General features: G+C 43.2%; 1 protein-coding gene across 2 annotated transcripts in view; it reads right to left on the bottom strand.

Annotated features, from left to right (window-relative positions):
- The window catches only part of Prkd1 (protein kinase D1), a 287,212-nt gene extending 273,074 nt beyond the window's left edge, over window positions 1-14,138 (bottom strand). For both annotated transcript variants that reach the window (XM_050138894.1, XM_050138895.1), the window contains exon 1: window positions 13,592-14,138. In XM_050138894.1, the coding sequence (XP_049994851.1) occupies window positions 13,592-13,849 (258 nt within the window). In that variant the 5' untranslated portion in view covers window positions 13,850-14,138. The remainder of the gene's footprint in view (window positions 1-13,591) is intronic.
- Window positions 14,139-19,046: the final 4,908 nt, after the last annotated feature.

Raw genomic sequence — 19,046 nt, 5'->3', positions numbered from 1 at the left:
ACAGAGACAGAGAGAGACAGAGACAGAGACAGAGACACAGAGACAGAGACACAGAGACAGAGACAGAGACAGAGACAGAGACACAGAGACAGAGAGACAGAGACAGAGACAGAGAGAGACAGAGACAGAGACAGAGAGACAGAGACACAGAGACAGAGAGAGACAGAGACACAGAAAGAGACACAGACAGAGACAGAGAGACAAAGACAGAGAGAATAAATAAATAGATGTAAAACAAACTCAAGGTGAACAGTACCAGAGGAATAACAGCAGAGGGTAGCCTCTGGTCTGCACACACATGTCCATGAGTACCTGCTCAGACTTACACGCAAATATCAAATTTGTTTAGAGCCTGAAGTACATCAGCTTACTCCTGCTTTTGGCCATGGTTTCACTCCAAACAATGCGCATGGTCATGTGGTCTTGACATCTGGTTCCACTATGCTGAAGGTCTAAGTGGAGTAACCCATCTCTAAGTCATTACAACTTTTCTGGCCATCCATGTTTTTTGTTGAGCTTGCCACCGCAGGAATGCTTAGCAATCCTTCTAGGCTGCTAAGTACCAACATCACCTTTGCATCTCAGAATTTATAGAAATCAGTACTAAGGAACAGACTTCTTAGCTGTATGCTGAGAAGTCTCCTGTTCTACCCAATAATCCGCTTTCTATAACAAAGAAGTCACTCTGGCATCTCACAGTTCCTCCGAATCTTGAGCCAAATGTTCCAAGGCCTTGATAGGTCACGCTCTCTCAAGCATGGTCATGACATCCTGATTCTCTGAGAAAGATGCTGCCAATTTTAGTGAAAATAAGAACTCCTGGTACTACTAAGAATCCCTCCTGGACCCCAGGACTCAGGCCTACGGTCTTTCTTTTTCCATTTCTTTTTGTTGTTGTTGTTGTTGTATTTTTAAAAAATTTCTGTCCCCCTCCTCTACCCACTCAAAAGAAGACATTTTTGTGTCTTCTTACTTTTAAAATCTTCAAGGCAAATTTGCTCCCCAGGTCGTCTTGGGTATGTATTCTTCTACTGGATAGTGGTCAACTTATCAGGGCTATCTTCTTGAAGGAAACTTTCTTTCCCTGTCCTAAATGCTAACAACTGCCAATAGCCACAAGTCTTGGGAAAGCATTGTGTGCCCAGCTCTCCTTCCTCACTGAACTGGACTGGCTTGGGTTTGCACATGTCTGGTGTACCCTGATGAAGCTGTAGTAGTTTTATACTTGTAAATTCATATTTATAGCTAATCTGCTGTGTCCAGAAGTTGATGTTTCCTTATAGTCAGTGACCACCCCAGCCTCTATCTGCACTTCTGTGGTTATCCCTGAACCCTGAGAGGAGTTGGTGGTATGTGTTCCATTTGGGGTGAGTTGTCTCTCACCTCTTACTTTCTCAGCATTGGTTAGTTATGGGTCCCTGTGTTAATCACCATCTACTGCAAAAAGAGAATTCTTAGATGAGGTCTGGGAGATGAAATTGATCTACAGGTATAACATTAAATCATTAGGAGCCAGTTTAATAAGATGCCTATTTTAACAGTATAATAGTGGTAGGTTTTCCATTCTATGATCTGTCTAGGCATAATTTCTTAACCACCCATAAAGTGAGATTTATAGCCACTCAAAAAGAAAGTGGATATTTCCATGACATTGATGCCATTATTGAACCAGTAGGCATGGTTTTTCCAAACTAGTCATTATTTTAATATGAAGGCTTTATATACATATATGTGTATCTGTCTGTGTGAGTACATGCACTGTGTGTGCTGGTGTCCCCAGAAGCAAGGTGGCTCCCCTGGAGCTGGAGCTAACAGAGAGTTCTGAGCACTTGGATGTGAGTATTCTAGAGTAAGTATGACCTCTGGAAGAGCAGGACACACTCCAGAACACTGAGCCATCTCTCCAGCCTAAAGGTTTGTTCTACCTTTCATTGTTTAGGGCAAGGGGATGGTTCATCTAAGTTTGGGTATTCTAAAAGGCATAGATATCAGATGCCCCTAGAGATGGAGTTACAAGCAATATTAAATCACCCAGTGTGGGTACTGGGAACAAGACATGGGTCCTCCCCAAGAGCAGAAAAAGCTAACTTCTGAGTACTCATTCAGGGCACCATTGCCAATAGTCTGCAATTAAAAGTAGGGGTGCATTTAATTGATAAAAGACATTGAGAAACATTTTTCTTCAATGAACATTTAAGCAATGATAGATTAACTAGCTCAAATAGTTAAAATCTCCAGAATTTAAGCCAAATGAAAAGTAGGCCTTGCTTCTCTAGTTATGATCATCCATTTGAAACCAAGAGAACGATTCGATGTCACTCCCGTCATTGTGCAATTAATATGACTGATTGAATGACTTAGCAAAAGGCTTTACCTTTTTGGTACATTCAAAACCAACAGTTTAACCTAATGGAAAAAAAATTCTTTTAAATGATCAATTGAAAATAATTTAATTCATAAGAAAGTCTAAAATGTACACTAAGATGAAAGTGGCTGAATAAATTTCAAACCAAATACAAATTATTACAGGCCATAGTGATGGCTCAGCAGTTGAGAGCACTCGGTGTTCTTGAAGACCCAGGTTCGGTTCCCAGCAGCTACCTGGAGGCTTACAACTGTCTATAACGAAGCTCCAGGGGATCTACCACTGCTGTCTATGGGCTCTTGTATACACAGAGTACACATACATCTGCTGAGGCACACAGTTATACACATCAAATAAAATAAATATTTTCAAAATACATTAAGATCAACTTGAATCATTTAAAAATATAAAAAGCAAACTATGTTAATGGTACTTAAATTTGATCTTGAACAAAATTGGTCTTTACTTGATTCACAAACACACTTTTGTTTACAACATCTCAAGCGTGGTTTTGATACTTTCAGACTCCTTCTCATCTGTGCTTGCTCCCGGTTTGTTTGTTTGTTTGTTTGTTTGTTTGTTTGTCTGTTTGTTTTTGTGCAGGGCTTTTAGCCCAGGCAGACTATGTAATCTGAAAAAGTTTCTGCTAGTGTTTATTCACCAAGATTGTCCTCCAAATTGTCTACCCAGAACAAAGGCGATGACCAGCCAACCAGCTGGCCATTAGGTCCATCCCTGTATCAAGGGTGCAGTCCAGAATCACAGCCACACTTAAGTCACGGCCTATCGTTCGTTCAGTCTTCCAAGTGAGCTCTTATCAAGGAAGGCATGAATCACCCGTGTGGGAAGACAGCACCTGGGTAACACCTATTTGAAGGGAATAACATTGATGCACTTAGGAAATAATTCTGGCAATATTTCTGCTGTGCAAATTTCCTATCTGCCCAAATGGTCAAATTTTCAGTTGCCTGTCTCAGTTTAAATTTCTCCCAATGTGACTTGGGACTGGGACCTAAAACAGATTTAAGGATGACAGTGTGTGTGGAATGCAGGAGCCTACGGTGTTTACAAGTTAGTAAAACCTTCTGTGCGCAGCAGGCTCCTCTTTGGGCACTAGCAGGAGCCTGCATCTGTTCTATTAAAGAGTTTCTCTTATATTAATCTCTAAGTGCACCACGTGATCTCTCACTGGGAAGGCATATGACTTCTGCAATAACCGGTTACTTAGGTAAAAAAAAATTCCCAAATACCCAGAAGTCTATTAAAAATCTGTTCCTTAAATTGAGCCTTCACCATCTATTATTTCAGTGATTATTTTTCCTGAAGTGAGTTTCCACTGTCAAGGTGTGCCACACATTGCCACATCCCTCCAACATATACTTAGAAGAAATAACAAAACACAATTGGAGCTTTACACTGATAGATGAAAAAATATGGTGAAGCAGGCCGTGATCATAGCACATCTAAAGGAGAAGTTATTAAAGTTGAATACAGGGACATTTTAAAGAAAGGAATGGCATATTGCTTGACTGAGCTCCCAGTAAGCATCAGGGGCATTACAGACACACCTCAGTTCATATCTTTCGGGTGCTAACAGGCTTTGTGGGGTTCTGTCCCCATTTTATGCACAGGAAGCCTGATGCTTGGGAGGAAATCTAAGTAACAACTACAAGAAGGAATGGCTATAGTTCCTGAGGATTCCAATGCCCTGGTCTTCCGCAAGAGCAAGCAATTCCTCTGTCAATTTTTAAGAGCAACACTAAAAAAATAGGACCAAAGAACAATGAAACGTTGAGCCAGATCTCCTGGCTCTATAATGATAAAAATAAATAAATATCTAAATGGGTAATCAGTGAAGAAAGAGAGAGAGAGAGAGAGCAAAGTAAAGGATAATAAAAAATTGATGCAGATTAGATAGCACTACAACAATTAAAGAGATAAACATCTAATCAGTCTTCTCAGTGAGGAAAGATTAGATCCTAAAGAAGGGTTAATATCCAAACACAGAAGGAACTCACATATCTCAGTAACAAGAAAATCACCTCTAAAAATCAAAGTATGGGCAAAAGAAAACATACAGTGGATCCACAAATATATTGCAAAAATATTTACTACCTAACCCTCAGGGAAGTGTAAATCTGAACTGTATTGCCTCAAACCTGTTTGAAATAGCTACTACCAAAAAGACACAATAAACAAGTATTGGTAAGAATGTGGACACAGGCACTACATACACTGTTGGTTGGACATAAATCAGTAAAGCAACTCTGAAAATTCCATAAAGATTCATAAAGAAATAAGAATAAAAACATCATCTCAGGTATGATTCCAAAGAAAATTTCTCTCTCTCTCTCTCTCTCTCTCTCTCTCTCTCTCTCTCTCTCTCTCTCTCCCCACACACACACACACACACACACACACAGAGAGAGAGAGAGAGAGAAAGAGAGAGAGAGAGGTAAATGTCTTTTGAAACATCAGTAACCCTAGGTCTTCCTGACTCAGAGATTACAATACTTGGTGAATGAAGAAATGGTAACTCTTCAATGTTTCCTCTCTCAGGTCTTTGCTATTTAATATGGGCTGTTTATTTCTACTTTTTTTTCTTTTCGGTTTTTCAAGACAAGGTTCCTTCCTTGTCCTGTCCTGGAACCCGCTCTTGTAGACCAGGGTGGTCTCAAACTCACAGAGATCCATCTGCCTCTGTCTCCCAAGTGCTGGGATTAAATGCCTGCACCACCATCACCTGGCCTATTTCTACCTTTTTAACTGTACTTGATTCCCAACTCCCCACCACCCATCCCCAGCTCTAACTGTCTGAGGGCTTCATGAAAAGCAAGGTTAATACTTTCTCACAAAGCCTTTGTGGATGCCAATTCCTAAGCAGAACTCATATGGTACTGAGCAAAGAAACTGAAAATGTCCAAGGTAACAGTAAGATCCAAATAAGCAATCTTGTTATCCTATAAATTCAGCTGTAGGAACACTGGGTACAGAAAAAAGCATGATCAAAATAAACTTTAAGATAATTGTATTCCACAGCAGGCTTCAGTGGTCTCAAGATTTAATACTCACGATCCTTCCAACTAGTGGAACCAGTGAGGGATATATGTGTGTGTGTACTCCATATGTACATACACACATGCCTACATACATACCTACATACATATATATATACATACAAATAGAGAAAGCGCCCTCGTATGTATGCATGTGTATATACACACATATAAGAAACTTTTAATTATTCCCAACATAAGTTAGAAAAGTTTCAAACAGTAGTGTATATGCTTCTTTAGTGAACAGGATAACGCTGCCTGTGGAGCCTGGCACTATCAGAAAGACAATCTGTCAGGCACATTCGTGCTTTTCACTACGCCCTTCACCGTGACACTCATTCCTATCAAGCATTTCATGACACCCATGAAAAAGTGGCCACCGACAACTAAGGAGAGAAACTCTTGAAATCGCGCCTGAATACAAGCAGTAGATTCAGCAAATTCCTCATCAGTCAGGGCTTTAGTCAGAACAGATGCCAACGTACCAGGAACGGGTACATTTTTTCCTCTTTTTCACCAAAATAAGTTGAACAAAATTCCCGAATGATTGCATATTTTAAAATCTATTTTTTAACAGTATTTGCCAACACTGTTAAGTTGCTGTATCAACTGTCTCGCTTCAACCAAATACAACCTTTTGCAAGTTTGGGAGAAACTTCTAAAGAGGAAACTGTGGTCTGGACAGGTTAGTTGTTTCTGGAGATAAAGTGCATTTACAACATTTTTTTTTGCCTTTCTATCTATTCAAACTACATGATATTCTATAATTACGTGATGTCCACATAATTCAAGAGATTGTTTATTTAGTTATTTGGTTCTGGTTTTAATGTGAGACCAGTAAAGTCAGAAAAAAAAACATGATATAGGATTTTCTGTTGCCAAGTAACATCTAGTGGTCATTTCATTACACGGTTTTAATGTATTTGCCAATATCAGAAGGATTTATGGGAAATTTTTCATATATTTTTATACATGAGAACTATTTTGCCTTTAAGTGAGCCAATCATCTTCCTAGTTTATAAGTCCTATCATTAGAAGGCCATGACATCATGCCCTCTTTGTTTTAAATTGTGTAACACCCTGTATCATTAAAAAAAAAAGTTTTAAGAAAATGAAAGCCCGTTTTCACACCTGGACTACAGAATAAGACTGACAAAACCGAAAGGTAAGTCAGCACTTTAACAGTATCCTACACTTCAACTTCTATTTGTGGTAATCGCTTGTGTGAACCAAGGGGCCCACTACTCCCAACACATTAAAAACAAACATTACGCCGGGCTTGCTGGTGCACACCTTTAATCCCAGGAGCCAGAGACAGGAAGACCTTTGTGAGTTCGAGGCTAGTCTGGTAGTCTACAGAGTGAGTTCCAGGACAGGCAGAGCTGTTGTTACACACAGAAACCCTGTCTTATCACCTCCAGCTGGACTACACCTTATCTACCCTTAATGCAATCTGAGTTCAGCCATGCGATATGGATTATGGTACCAATTTCTTGATGTGGGTGCTTTATGTTTACCTGCAAATGCAGCTTGCTCGGTTTTGTTTAACTTGGATGCACAGTGCGAATACATTAGTCTTTGAGGAATTCTGAAAGGACGAGCCTTGGGCAGCTCGTTCAAGTATAGCAGCTTCTAATACTTGCCCTGCAACAGACCAAGGATAGTATGGCTGAGCCCTGCAGCATGCTCTCATTAACACTGCAACGTTCCTTCACATTTCTTTTGCTAGCAAGATAACAGTGTATAATGGGAACTTCTGATGATTGACGGGTGGTAGCATCTACCGTACGTACACATACTTACCAGGCAGTGACCTCAACACTTTGCACATATTATCTTCACACGCGAAGAATTGTTATAGAGCTTATAACCATAAAGTCATACACCTACACATTCTATAGTGTTTAAAAAGTTCATTTTAAAAACCATGCATAAAATGATAAAAAACTTATATGCAATAATCTCGGGGCGGGGGGGGGGAGTAATAATGATTGGCAAAATAAAGTTTGGAATCTTCCTTAATAGTTCAGCATAAGTTTGATAAGACCAGTGCCATAGAGTTAGTTTCTCATTCTATGATGAAGCACTATGACCAAAAGCAATTTGTAGAGAAATAGGTTTAAGCTTACACTTCCACATCACAGTCCATCTTAGAAGGCAGTCAGGGAAGGCACTCAAGCAGGACAGGAACCTGGAGGCAGGAACTGATGCAGAGGCCATGGAGAGGTACAGGTTATTAGTTTGTTCCTCTGTGGCTTGCTCAGCCTGCTTTCTTATAGAAGAGCCCCCTGGGCCATCCCTAACAATCATTAATTAAGAAAATACCCTATAGGTTTGCCTACAGCCTGACCTTATGAAGGCGTTTTCCCACTTGAGGGTCGTTCTTCCCAAATACCTCTTGCTTGTGCCAAGTGACGTAAAACTGAGCAGAACTTAACCTCCACTAAGTATGGTATTTCAGGGGAAGTTTTAAATTGAGTAATTTTCTAATCTAATCTGTGCAGGCACCACCACTCAACACACTACAATCGTGTTCTTTCACATATCTTGAACTTGGATCTAAGGGCTTACATTAAAGCTTCTAGTATCCAACAAAGTCTGTATGGCTTTCTGTTTTCCACGTCAGAATTTCAAAGATTATTCTTCCTGTGAAATCTATGACAGACACAGTTTACACCTTTGGGAGAGATATCTCTTTGTACTAATACAGAAATACCAAGCGAAGTGACTGCTCCGTGCTGTGAGACAGAATACACAACAGAAACTTTCCATCTTGAAGTCCACATTATAATGTCTAAGGCAATACTTCAGTATGTGGATGCTGGGCCTAAATAACCAGCTCCTCATATGTACTTCAAAACTACGTATGAATTCATTGCACGCGTGTATACGTTACACAAAAACACTGGGCACCCAGGCTGAGCATCCCTAATCCAACATCTTCTGACTGGCACTTCTCGAGTACCAGTATGACACAAGAAGAAAGTTCCATTCCTGTCTCCATGCGACCACTAACAGGCGAGGCGAATTTTTAAATACTAAAAGAATAAACAAAATAAAAATTGTCTGTGTAAGCACGGGTCTAATCCCAGAGCTATCTCACTATTCCTGTCATAAATATTACCACATCCAGAAGAACCCAAAGTCCCAAACTCCTCTTGTTCCAAGACCTTTGTACAAAGGATACTTAACCTGTTCAGGACACAATATACTATATAACCCCAATGAAATCAAGGTACATAAGCTGCTAGGCTTGAAAGTAAACACTAAATTGGAAATGCATGTTACTATGTTTTTTAACAGTCACCTACTAAAACGCCAAATTCTATACTTTATCATTAAGTCAGAAATTAGTAGTATACATTATGTCCAAAGATAAAATTAGAACAAAAATATACACCAAAGACTCTCATTAGTTGAAGAGGTTTTTGTTGTCTACACACCCCAGGGGTGATCCACCAGCTAATTACTTCCAGCTTTCTCAATCTGTGTGAAACTGGAATGGCTAAAATTAACCATAAGGGTTAAAAGAGACACCGTAACTGTTAAGAAAACAATACATAATTAAGAATGTAAAACAATGGCACACAAAGTAATGCTACTATCAAACCAAGGCTCTAACCTTGTTACTTTGGTAACTATTTTCCACTTAAAAGTTCATACTTTAATTTCCTCAGTCAGGAAGACCAGTGTTAAAGGTAAAGCTTAGGTCGGCTGTCTTACAGATGCTATCACACTAGTAGGGGTGTCCAAGGGGGAGCTCTGGTTGTCCTTTAATAAGATTAAACCCAAATGAACAGGAAGCCACATAATTGTACTGTACACCACTCAACGCCATGTGAGTTCTAAATATTCGGGCACACCTGTGTGCGCATGCATGCTAAGGTATACAGGCACACCTGTGTGTGCGCACATGCTAAGGTTTATGGGTGCACCTGCGTGCACACACATGCTAAGGTGTATGGGTACACTGTGTGTGCAGACATGCTAAGGTATACGGGTGCACCTGTGTGTGCACACATGCTAAGGTATACGGGTACACCTGTGTGTGCACACATGCTAAGGTGTACAGTCACACCTGTGTGTGCACATGTGCTAAGATGTATGGGCGCACCTGTGTGCATGTGTGCTAAGGTAAATGAGTACACCAGTGTGTGCACACATACTAAGGTGTACATGTGTACCTGTGTGTGCACAGGTGCTAAGGTGTACAGCCACACTTGTGTGTGCATGCATGCTAAGGTGTACATGCACACCTGTGTGTGCACACATGCTAAGGTGTACAGGCACACCTGTGTGTGCACATGTGTTAAGGTATACAGGTGTACCTGTGTGTGCACACATACTAAGGTGTACAGGTACACCTGTGTGTCCATGTATGCTAAAGTGTACAGGTGAACCTGTGTTTGCATGTATGCTAAAGTGTACAGGTACACCTGTGTGTGTATGTATGCTAAGGTGTATGAGTGCACCTGTGTGTGCATGCATGCTAAGGTGTATGGATACACCTGTGTGTGTACACATGCTAAGATGTACAGGTGTACCTGTGTGTGCACACATACTAAGGTGTACAGGTACACCTGTGTGTCCATGTATGCTAAACTGTATGGGTGCACCTGTGTGTGCATGTATGCTAAGGTGTATGGGTGCATCTGTGTTTGCGTGTATGCTAAAATGAATGAGTGCACCTGTGTGTGCATGCATGCTAAGGTAGGTACACAGCCTCTATGAATTCAATCTACGTCATCCTCTGAGATGTTGCTACCTGTTCCATGATAATTCCTTCTCATTCGATGTAGTCAACATTCCTTTGACAGGACAAAGTAGAAGGGTCTCAGTGAAAACAGAAGCCATGCATACTGATTAAGGAACAGATCTTTATATATAACCAAGTTACAATGGTTTACACATGCAAAGTGAAGACATTAAATGAGTAAACACTGTGAATCAGACTTTACCTCAGCTTCCCAAAAAGACAGAGCTAATAACATCCTATATATTCCTACATTCTTCTGTGCAAAGAAAGAGATCACCTCAGATTACACTAAACATCAGGTAAAAAAAAAAAAGTATTAGGAACTTTTATAACTCAGTAAATGATAAGGATCGAACACCTTAAAAGAACTTCTGTTGAACTGCCATCTAATTTCTTCAAGAATAAACACATATCTGATATTTTCTAAACCTACAAATTAAGGGAAAACTATATTGTTAAGATCTACACATTCATAAGAACTTCAAGCCAAGTTTCTCAGGTGCAGCCACTCTCCTGTTTAACCCTGTCCACCTCGGGAACTCTTCCCCCAAAGAAGGTCCCATGAATAATACCATTAAAATCTAAGGAACTGTCAGTTAACACTTCCAATGAGTTAAGCTAGGAACATCTCTGCAGTACTCAGGGGCTCCGGAACACAAACTAGATTAAAAATACTCCTAATACTGAAGCAATAAGAGGGAAGAACTACGAAAATCAGGACAACCTTCTCTTTAAAAGCCTAAATGCTAAACTGCAATGGCTTCAAACCCACCTACCCCAAACACCCATTTTAATATTAGTATTCTCATTCATCATTCTCCCTGTCTGTTTCTGTCTCTGTCTCTTTCTGTATGTGTCTCTTTCTCTCTGTCTCTCTATCATCCATTCTCACAGTTAAGGTCTTCATAAAATATAGTAGAAAATATGGGAAAAGCACAAAAGCCCCCACACACACACATAAACACACACATAAACACACACACTTACTTCCACGCAATCAAGCTGCCCACTCCTGCTGCCACACAGTACAGAATCCTCTAAGTCTTATTTCTGCCTGGAAAAGTAACATATCCCAAAACCGATATAGAAGATACATAGATAACGAATGATATATAATGATTGAGTTACATGATATATATAAATAAATGAAGGGGTGGCAGATGATAATAGAGGACAGAGACAGACAGTGGGTGATTGATGTCGAGATGGATAGATGATAGAGTAGCTAAAAAGACACACGGTCTAGACCCAAATATCTTGTATATTTTACTTATAATATTATGGATACACATAACATAAAAATTCACATTTTGAAATCTTTCATCCTTGCCATAAACATTTAAAAAAAAAATCATGGCCAGGAAAACTTTTCAAACTTTTCTTTTGGCAAGAAGCTACAGAATAAAGGCAATAAAGACAGGATTCCCCTTAGAAAGCACCAGTGGGACTGGTGTCCTCTCTTCCCAGCATTCCTGCAGCTCCCCCCACCCCCACCATCTTGGCTCACAGCTAAGCAGTTCCTGACTGGACTCCAGTTTTCTTTCGGCCATAACATTTTTGCCATTCTAAAACACCCTGCACACAGCTAACATGCGTTTCAGATATGCCCTGGCATGGTTATCTCTCTTGGGAAGATTACTGAGTATTTTTACAATGTAAGTTTCTAATCATCTCAAGGCTTTTCTTCTAAGTGAACCTTGCCTACACATCCTACTGATGATGTTCCAGCCTCCTGAATCCCATCGGTCCTCTTGCCTCCACCTCTCCCAGGTACTGGTAACAATCTCCAGGTAGCAGCACCCTGAGTCAACTGGAATTCACTGTCCAGCCAAAATCCCAACCCAAACCCTTCAAACCATGCATGTTGTTCACCCATTCAAAACTTCATCAAGGAGAGAGACAGAGGGAGAGTTTATGTGGGCCAAACAAAGTTTGTCCATGTGAATCTAGCCCACTCTCTCATTTTCTTTAGAATCCACTGTTACAATTTCATGGAATCTAATGGCCTCTGTGTGCAACTTCATCACATGCGGTGTGTATGCGCCTGTGACAGAGATTTTTAATTAATTAGTTAGTGTCCTAACGGAACTATTTAAGGCTAGAGTATGACAGTCAGAGCTTAAAGTATGTGTTTATTCACAATCTCGAGGAAGAAGAGGGCTGGACTCAGTGCCATTTTTAGACTTCAAGGAAGCTACAAGCGGTTCAATTACTCCTTTTAATTAACAAAACTTCAAGGGACTCACTGTTACTTGAGTCCGGGCTCTAGAATTTTCACTTCCTGGATTAGCGAGGGCTCCCCAGCTTTCCCCACTATTAATACTGCTCAAAAACTAGCGCATTTCTCTCCAAACAGTTTAAGAAAATTCGTTCTTGGCTATTCATTAAAAGGTGAGAAGTAGCCAGTCAGTCCTCAGGGGCTGAAATCCAGCACCTTTAAGTACCTCCTCTCTCCTCCCCAGAAACCTGGCTGTTAACACTGTGAAGAGTGGCAAGAGTGGCTCCATGGGCCTTCCACCCCGCCCCCGCCGCTCCCCCCCCCACACACACACACATTCAATGGCCTCTTTCCATGAAGTATCCTTCTGGATGACTACAGAGATAACCTAAATTAAAAAGTGCGCTGGAAACAGTGATGGGTGGCCTAGCCCAGCTTTATGGGCCTTCCCCAAACAGTCTGGTGGCCGCTATCCAGAGTTCCCCCACAGCCTCAAACTTAAGAGCAAAGCCAGCACTGGCTGTTCCTGGAACCCTAGACCCTCGCTGCTCCAGTCTTCCAAGATCAGGGCGTGGAAAATGAAGCCAGATTTACAGAAAGACTGTAAATTTCAGGTTTTATTGTTGGAAAATGTTTCTGAGCTCACACAGAGGTGGTACTCAATTCAGGGAGGACTTGGGCAGTGGTGCACCAACTGCTCGGTTGTTTTCACAGCTGGGCCTGCTCAATCACCCCCTTTTTTAAAAAGCACTATTGACAGGTGAGAAATTCCTGGCGTCGAGGTCACAACCGGAACTCCTCAGCATCAATTAGAGCCCAAAGAGGCTGATGGAGTAGAAGGGAGGGGTGCTGAAAATGCACTGGGCTGACCCAAGGGAACTCTGGCGCTGGAAAGCGGATCTAGCACCAGGTAGGCTCTGGTCCAGGGCAAAGAGTCAGGACAGCCAGACAGCCTCAAGAATATACCCGAGCACGAGGAGAAAAGTGCAAGATTCCTTGAACTGTCACAGGAGGAAGGGAAGTAAAGGAGGAGAGGAGGCAGACGTACCAGCGCAGAAGGGCTGGAGATCAGTCCTGAGAGGACTGCGGGGCAGGAAGAGCGGTGCTTGGGGTGAGAGCATGCAACCCGGCCACCGCCAGGCTGCATGGCGCGGGCGAGGCCGCCTGCAAAGTTGGCGGGCCCGGGGGCACCTTACCTTCTGGTCCACGATGGAACAAGCCATCTCGCGGACGTGCGCCAGGCTGTAGTCGCCAGAGGAGTCCTGCAGGAGCAGCACCGGCTCGCGGCTCAGGCCGATCTGCAGAAGGAACGAGATGCCCCCCGCCGGGGCCGCCCCGGGCGCTGGGAAGGGCGAGGGCCCGGAGCCGGGGACCAGAGCGGCGGCAGCGGCGGCCACAGCGGCCGCGGCGGGCAGCAGCGGGCTGGGCGGCCGCAGGAGCGGAGGGGCGCTCATCGCACGAGTGAGCCCCAAAGTTTGGCAGACGTGGGACGCGGCGACGTTGCCAGCGGCGGCCGAGAGAAGGCAGCAAACTTTCCGGGAAAGTCGACGAGCGGCCGGGGGCAGGCGAGGGCGGGAGCCGGAGCGGCGAAGATGGCCGAGCGGAGCCCGGGCCGAGCGGAGCGAGCGGGCGAGTGCGCGGCAGAGAAGTGGGGGAGGCGCCCAGCTCCAGCCGCCGCGGCGCGCTCCGCTCCGGGGACCGCGGCGGGTCCGCGCGGCCGGCGCCGGCGGGGCGGGGCGGGACGAGGGCGGCGCCGCCGAGCTGACAAGGGGAACCGGAGCCCGCCCGGCGGGGAGCCGCCCCCTGCGCGCTGCAGCCGCTCAGGCCCACTCCGCAGCCCCGAGCGCCGGACCCGCCCATTCGGGGCAGTCCCGGCCACCTCTTGCCAGCGCTCCCACACTACGCACTTCCACCAGCCAGGCGACTTTGGGTGCACCCCGGAACGCCAGGCCCGGAGCCCACTTACGTGGGACTCTTTCTGAGAGTCCTCGAGTTTGTTAATGGGTAGGCGGCCAGTCCGCTGAGGTAGCTGAGGTATTTAAATCCGTGTGTCTTTTCTAATAGTCCATCTTAATGCATCAACCCCACCAGCTCCACCCATCATCTCCTTAAGGGCAGGCAAGACTAAGGTCTGAATAAGGCTCTTGCTTTCTACTTTGTGTTTGAACTCCTGTGTTGAAGCCTCTTCGGGAAACTGTTCTCTGTTTCTGTCAACCTAAAACCTGCTTTCTAGGAGTGGTTCCAGCCCCACACCCGCAGCATCCACAGAATGGTCAGTCTGCACTTATTTTAATCTAATCATACTGGTGGCTGGGCAAAGAGAGGTACTCCCCAGCCCATACACCCTGATTCTTTGCGTATGTAGATTTACGGGTGCCCTATTTGGGTTAACAAGCAGCAGTGATAGTTGTCAGACGCCTTCTGAGAATTCTTAATAAATTCCGAAGGGGCTCCATCTTGTCAAGCCTCCTTGTCACACTGGCTTCCCCAGTGTGTCCTCTTACATGCATGAGAAGACACAAACCGTTTTGCGTGTTTTCCTTTACAGTGCATTAATTAATTAATTCTGTCTGGTCTTGACTAACGTTTCTCTTCTGGTCCAGGGCATTGGAAGATAGTTTTCTACAGGGTTGTGTTGTGTCTCAGTAACAGAATCTTGAAATCCCCAACTACATAAGTTCACTCACTGTTCTAGAAGACACTCTGGGTTGATGCTACAGAATACTGTTTGAGTGGGCAGAGTGGAAGTGTCCCTAAGTTTACAGGGTACGTTAACTAGTTTTACCTAAGAGTGGCCAAGTGGGAGACGTCTGTGTTTTCTGTCACAGCTCTGAACTGAGAGCTTTTCTGTCCCAGAGTCAACTGACACCAGCTTCCCATGAAGTCCGACTAGGTTCTTGCCATAACAGATTACACTGAACATATAAAAGTAAGTCAATAACATTACATAACAGATTACACTGAACACTGAACGTATAAATGTAAGACAGTCAATAACATATTACATAACAGATTACACTGGACATATAAAAGTAAGACAGTAAATAAGGTTAGTTCCAGCAGCAACAACTGTCATAAGTAACAGTGATTTAGTGGTTAAGGGCAGTACTGTAGTCAAGAGCCTGAAGAAAGGCTCCATACTTTAGCCAGTGAAGAAAACAAGATTTTTCTGGTATGTTTCCAAGTGAGCCAAGGCCTGGTTGATGGAAAGGGACCAGTCTTAAGAAAATCTGAGGTAATGGCCTTCTAGTCATAAGGAACAGAAAAGACCCCAACAGAGGACTGCAGTTGGCTTGTTCAAGGCACAGGAGCAAAGCGATGCAAGTGGGTGAGAGGAAGCTGGGGGGCGGGGCGAGAAACCAGCCCTTCAAAGCTATGGTAAATTGTTTCTGTTTCATGCTCAGGACACTGCTGAGCCACGGGGATGATTATAACAAGAAGAAAGCCAATGTGATTAACATGTGCTCAAAGATAACGCTCTGGCTTTGCAGGGAACAAATTCTAAGAGAAAGGAATAAAGCCAGAGGCACTGGATAGGCGACAAGAGCCATCATTCCCTTTCCAGGACCGTTGTGATGGTGGTGAGGATGCTAAGAAATGAAAAGTTATAGTTTCTAATTCAGAGGCTGAACTGAAGGTCTTTGCTGCTTAACCAAATTCATAAGTAGTGGGGTAAAAGAGGTGTCATGGAGGACTCCAAGGTTTTCAAGTAATTGGCACGTTGCTGCTGATAACGGAGACATAAGACAGCAAAGAAGCAAGTTGGGGAGAAAGAAGATTCATTCTCTGAGCATTTAAGTTTGAAATGCATCAGGCATTCATCTGGTAATAACTGGAACTGGATTTTTCAGCCCCATATTCAAGAAGAGTCAGAACTATATGTGAAATCATTTCCAAGTTGTATTAGACAAGATCTCTTGAAACAGCTTGGCATACTCGTCAGTTACACGAGATTTGTAGGGACATGGGTGAACCACGTTGGAAGAAAAAACTGTGAATAACTCCTTATGCTATATCAGGGATGTGAAAGATTCTTGTAAGTGCTAGAAGTAGTGAAAAGGAAGAAAAGACAGAACCAACCCGGAGAATTGAAATCACTTTGAAGAAACTTAGCCATTACAGAATGTAGAAGAGTAAATGAAGCAAAACCAGGAAAAAACAAATGGTAAAGCTACCAGAACTCTCCATAACCAACAGAAACTCCCCATAGTGCGGGTTGTTACAGTTTTCCCTCCTATGGGGAGCCGGGGTTGAGACAGCTTCTCACTCTGCAGGCAAGGCTGACCTGAAACTGTGATCCTGTTTCCTCCTCACAGGAGCTGGGAACTCAGCCATGGGCCACACCCAGTGAGTATGGAAATTGTTATGGTAGGCATCTGCGCAGACGGAAGGCTGTCAGCTGCTACTAACTTTTGCTGAATGGCAAAAGAGTGAATAGCACATCTTGAAGAAGTCTCTGGTGACTTCAAAATGATGTATCAAAGACTTAGAGGGTTTAGGAGAGTATCAGGGGTTTCCAACGCTGGTAGGTATTTTAACCTTGGAAAAGGAGAGAGTATTTAGAAACAGAGCAGGAGCTCATGGAAATAACTGGATTTTTTAAATGACAACTTATAAGTTAGAATTATGGCTAATGTTGCTGGGACAACCTGGCGATGCTAGAAACATCTTTCCAGAAAGTTCAGAGCCTTCATCATCATTCCACCAAAATAATGATCAGGGTACACAGTCCTGCAGGTGCCTTTCAAAAGATGTTAGGTGCCCAGATAACCTTGTAACTGAAGATCAACAATAGAAAGCAGTTTGAACATAACCTGATTTAAATGGAGGTCAGATTAGGAAAACCATAAACTTTGTTCAAACAAGATTGATAACAGACAGGAAATTAAAATTTAAAAATTTGCAGTTCTGAGCATGAAGGAATTTTATACAATCATCTGAATATTTACAACTTAAGAAGGAGAAGATTAAAGGAATTGTGCAAAAGTCTGAACTCAGAAATGTGAAGCAGATATTATTGTAGCCTATCTTTCCTGCATATATTATTGAGCTCTAGACGCAGAATGCATAACAATAAAGCTAGAGAAAGGGGTGCGTGGATGGATAAATGGATGGATGGATGGATGGATGGATGGATGGATGGATGGATGGGTAGATGGAGTTTTATTTTGTTGGTGTCTTAACAAATAAAGCTTGCCTGAAGATCAGAGTGCAGAACTAAGTCACTAGTCCCCAGCAGTGGTGGCACACATCTTTAATCTCAGGACTCAGGAGGTAGCTTGGAGAAGAATCTCTGTTAGTTCAAGGTGCCCAGGGCTACACAAGATTGAATCTGTCTAGAAGAGAGACAGAGCTCCCACAAAGTGGAATCCCATGCCTTTAATCCCAGCACTAGGGAGGTGGAGACAGGAGTGATATGACTGGGCGGAGAGAGGAATATAAGGTGGGAGGCGACAGGAGCCCGATGCAGTAAGAGGTTTGGTGGAGACAGTTGCAGTTTGTGGATTTTCCCTGCAGTCTGCGGATGCAGTCTAGGGAGACAGTCTGAAGACAGGATTGCCTCTTCGGTTTGTGCAATGGTAGAGGTAAAAGGTCACTCTAGTGACTGGCCACACTGGTCCTCTGATCCTTCGGTTTTCACCTCTAATATCTGACTCTGGGTCTTATTTATTATGAATGATTAGAATTCATGCTACATGTGGATGGATACGCATTTTTTTATTGCTGCTTGTTTTAGAGTGTTCATATACAATTAATTACTTTCCAACCCAGATCAGATATAGATAATGGTACAACAGGGCCCCAAAGGAAAATAAGGATCCAGTGTGTGCTGAGTGGTTTTAGGCCAACGTGAGACAAACCACAGTCATCTGAGAGGAGGGAAACTCAACTGAGAAAATTCCTCCATAAGGCTGGGCTGTATATAAGCCAGTAAGGCATGTTCGTAACTAGTGATTGATAGAGGTGGGCCCAGCCCATTATGGTGGTGCCATTCATGTGCTGGTGGTCTTGGGATCTATATGAAAGCAAACTGAGCAAGCCAGGAAGTACTACCCCTCTCCATGGCTTCTGCATCAGCTGCTGCCTCCAGATTCCAGCCCTCTTTGTGCTCTGTCCTGACGTCACTTGACGATGAACATCAATATGAAAGTGTAAGCAAAGTAAACCCATTCCACCCCTTTCCTTACCATGCTTTTTTGGTCACGGTCTTTCATCATAGCAATAGTAACCCTATCTAGGACAAATGGAGACCTAAGTCACATAGCCATCTGCCAGAAATTTGGTACTGAAACCAAGGGCCTATTTAGATATTTTTTTTCAACTTGACACAAGCGAGACTCATCCAGAAAGAGGGAACTTCAGTTGAAAAAAAAAAAAAACTGCTTCTAGCAAATTAGACCAATGGGACAGTCTCCCTGCGTTTTCTTTACGGCCAATGTGGGAAGACCTAGCCCAAGTGCAGGTGTTTCACTGAGCAATCCATGGGAAGCAAAGCCAGTAAGCAGCACTCCTCTGTGGTGGCCTCTGCTTCTGTCCCTATTCAAGTTCCTGCTCCAACTCCTCAGTCATGGTGTCTTTAGCACAGCAATTGAAGCTAAGCTGAGACAAATCACAAGACAAAATAGGACATTTTCATGCTCACAACTTCAA

The sequence above is a fragment of the Alexandromys fortis genome, unplaced genomic scaffold (genome assembly GCF_014885135.2).
Source record: "Alexandromys fortis isolate MF-2015 unplaced genomic scaffold, M_Fortis_MF-2015_v1.1 scaffold_35, whole genome shotgun sequence".
Taxonomy (NCBI): Eukaryota; Metazoa; Chordata; class Mammalia; order Rodentia; family Cricetidae; genus Alexandromys; species Alexandromys fortis.
Note: the sequence above shows the minus strand (reverse complement) of the source record. Positions and strands in the feature narration are given on the sequence as shown.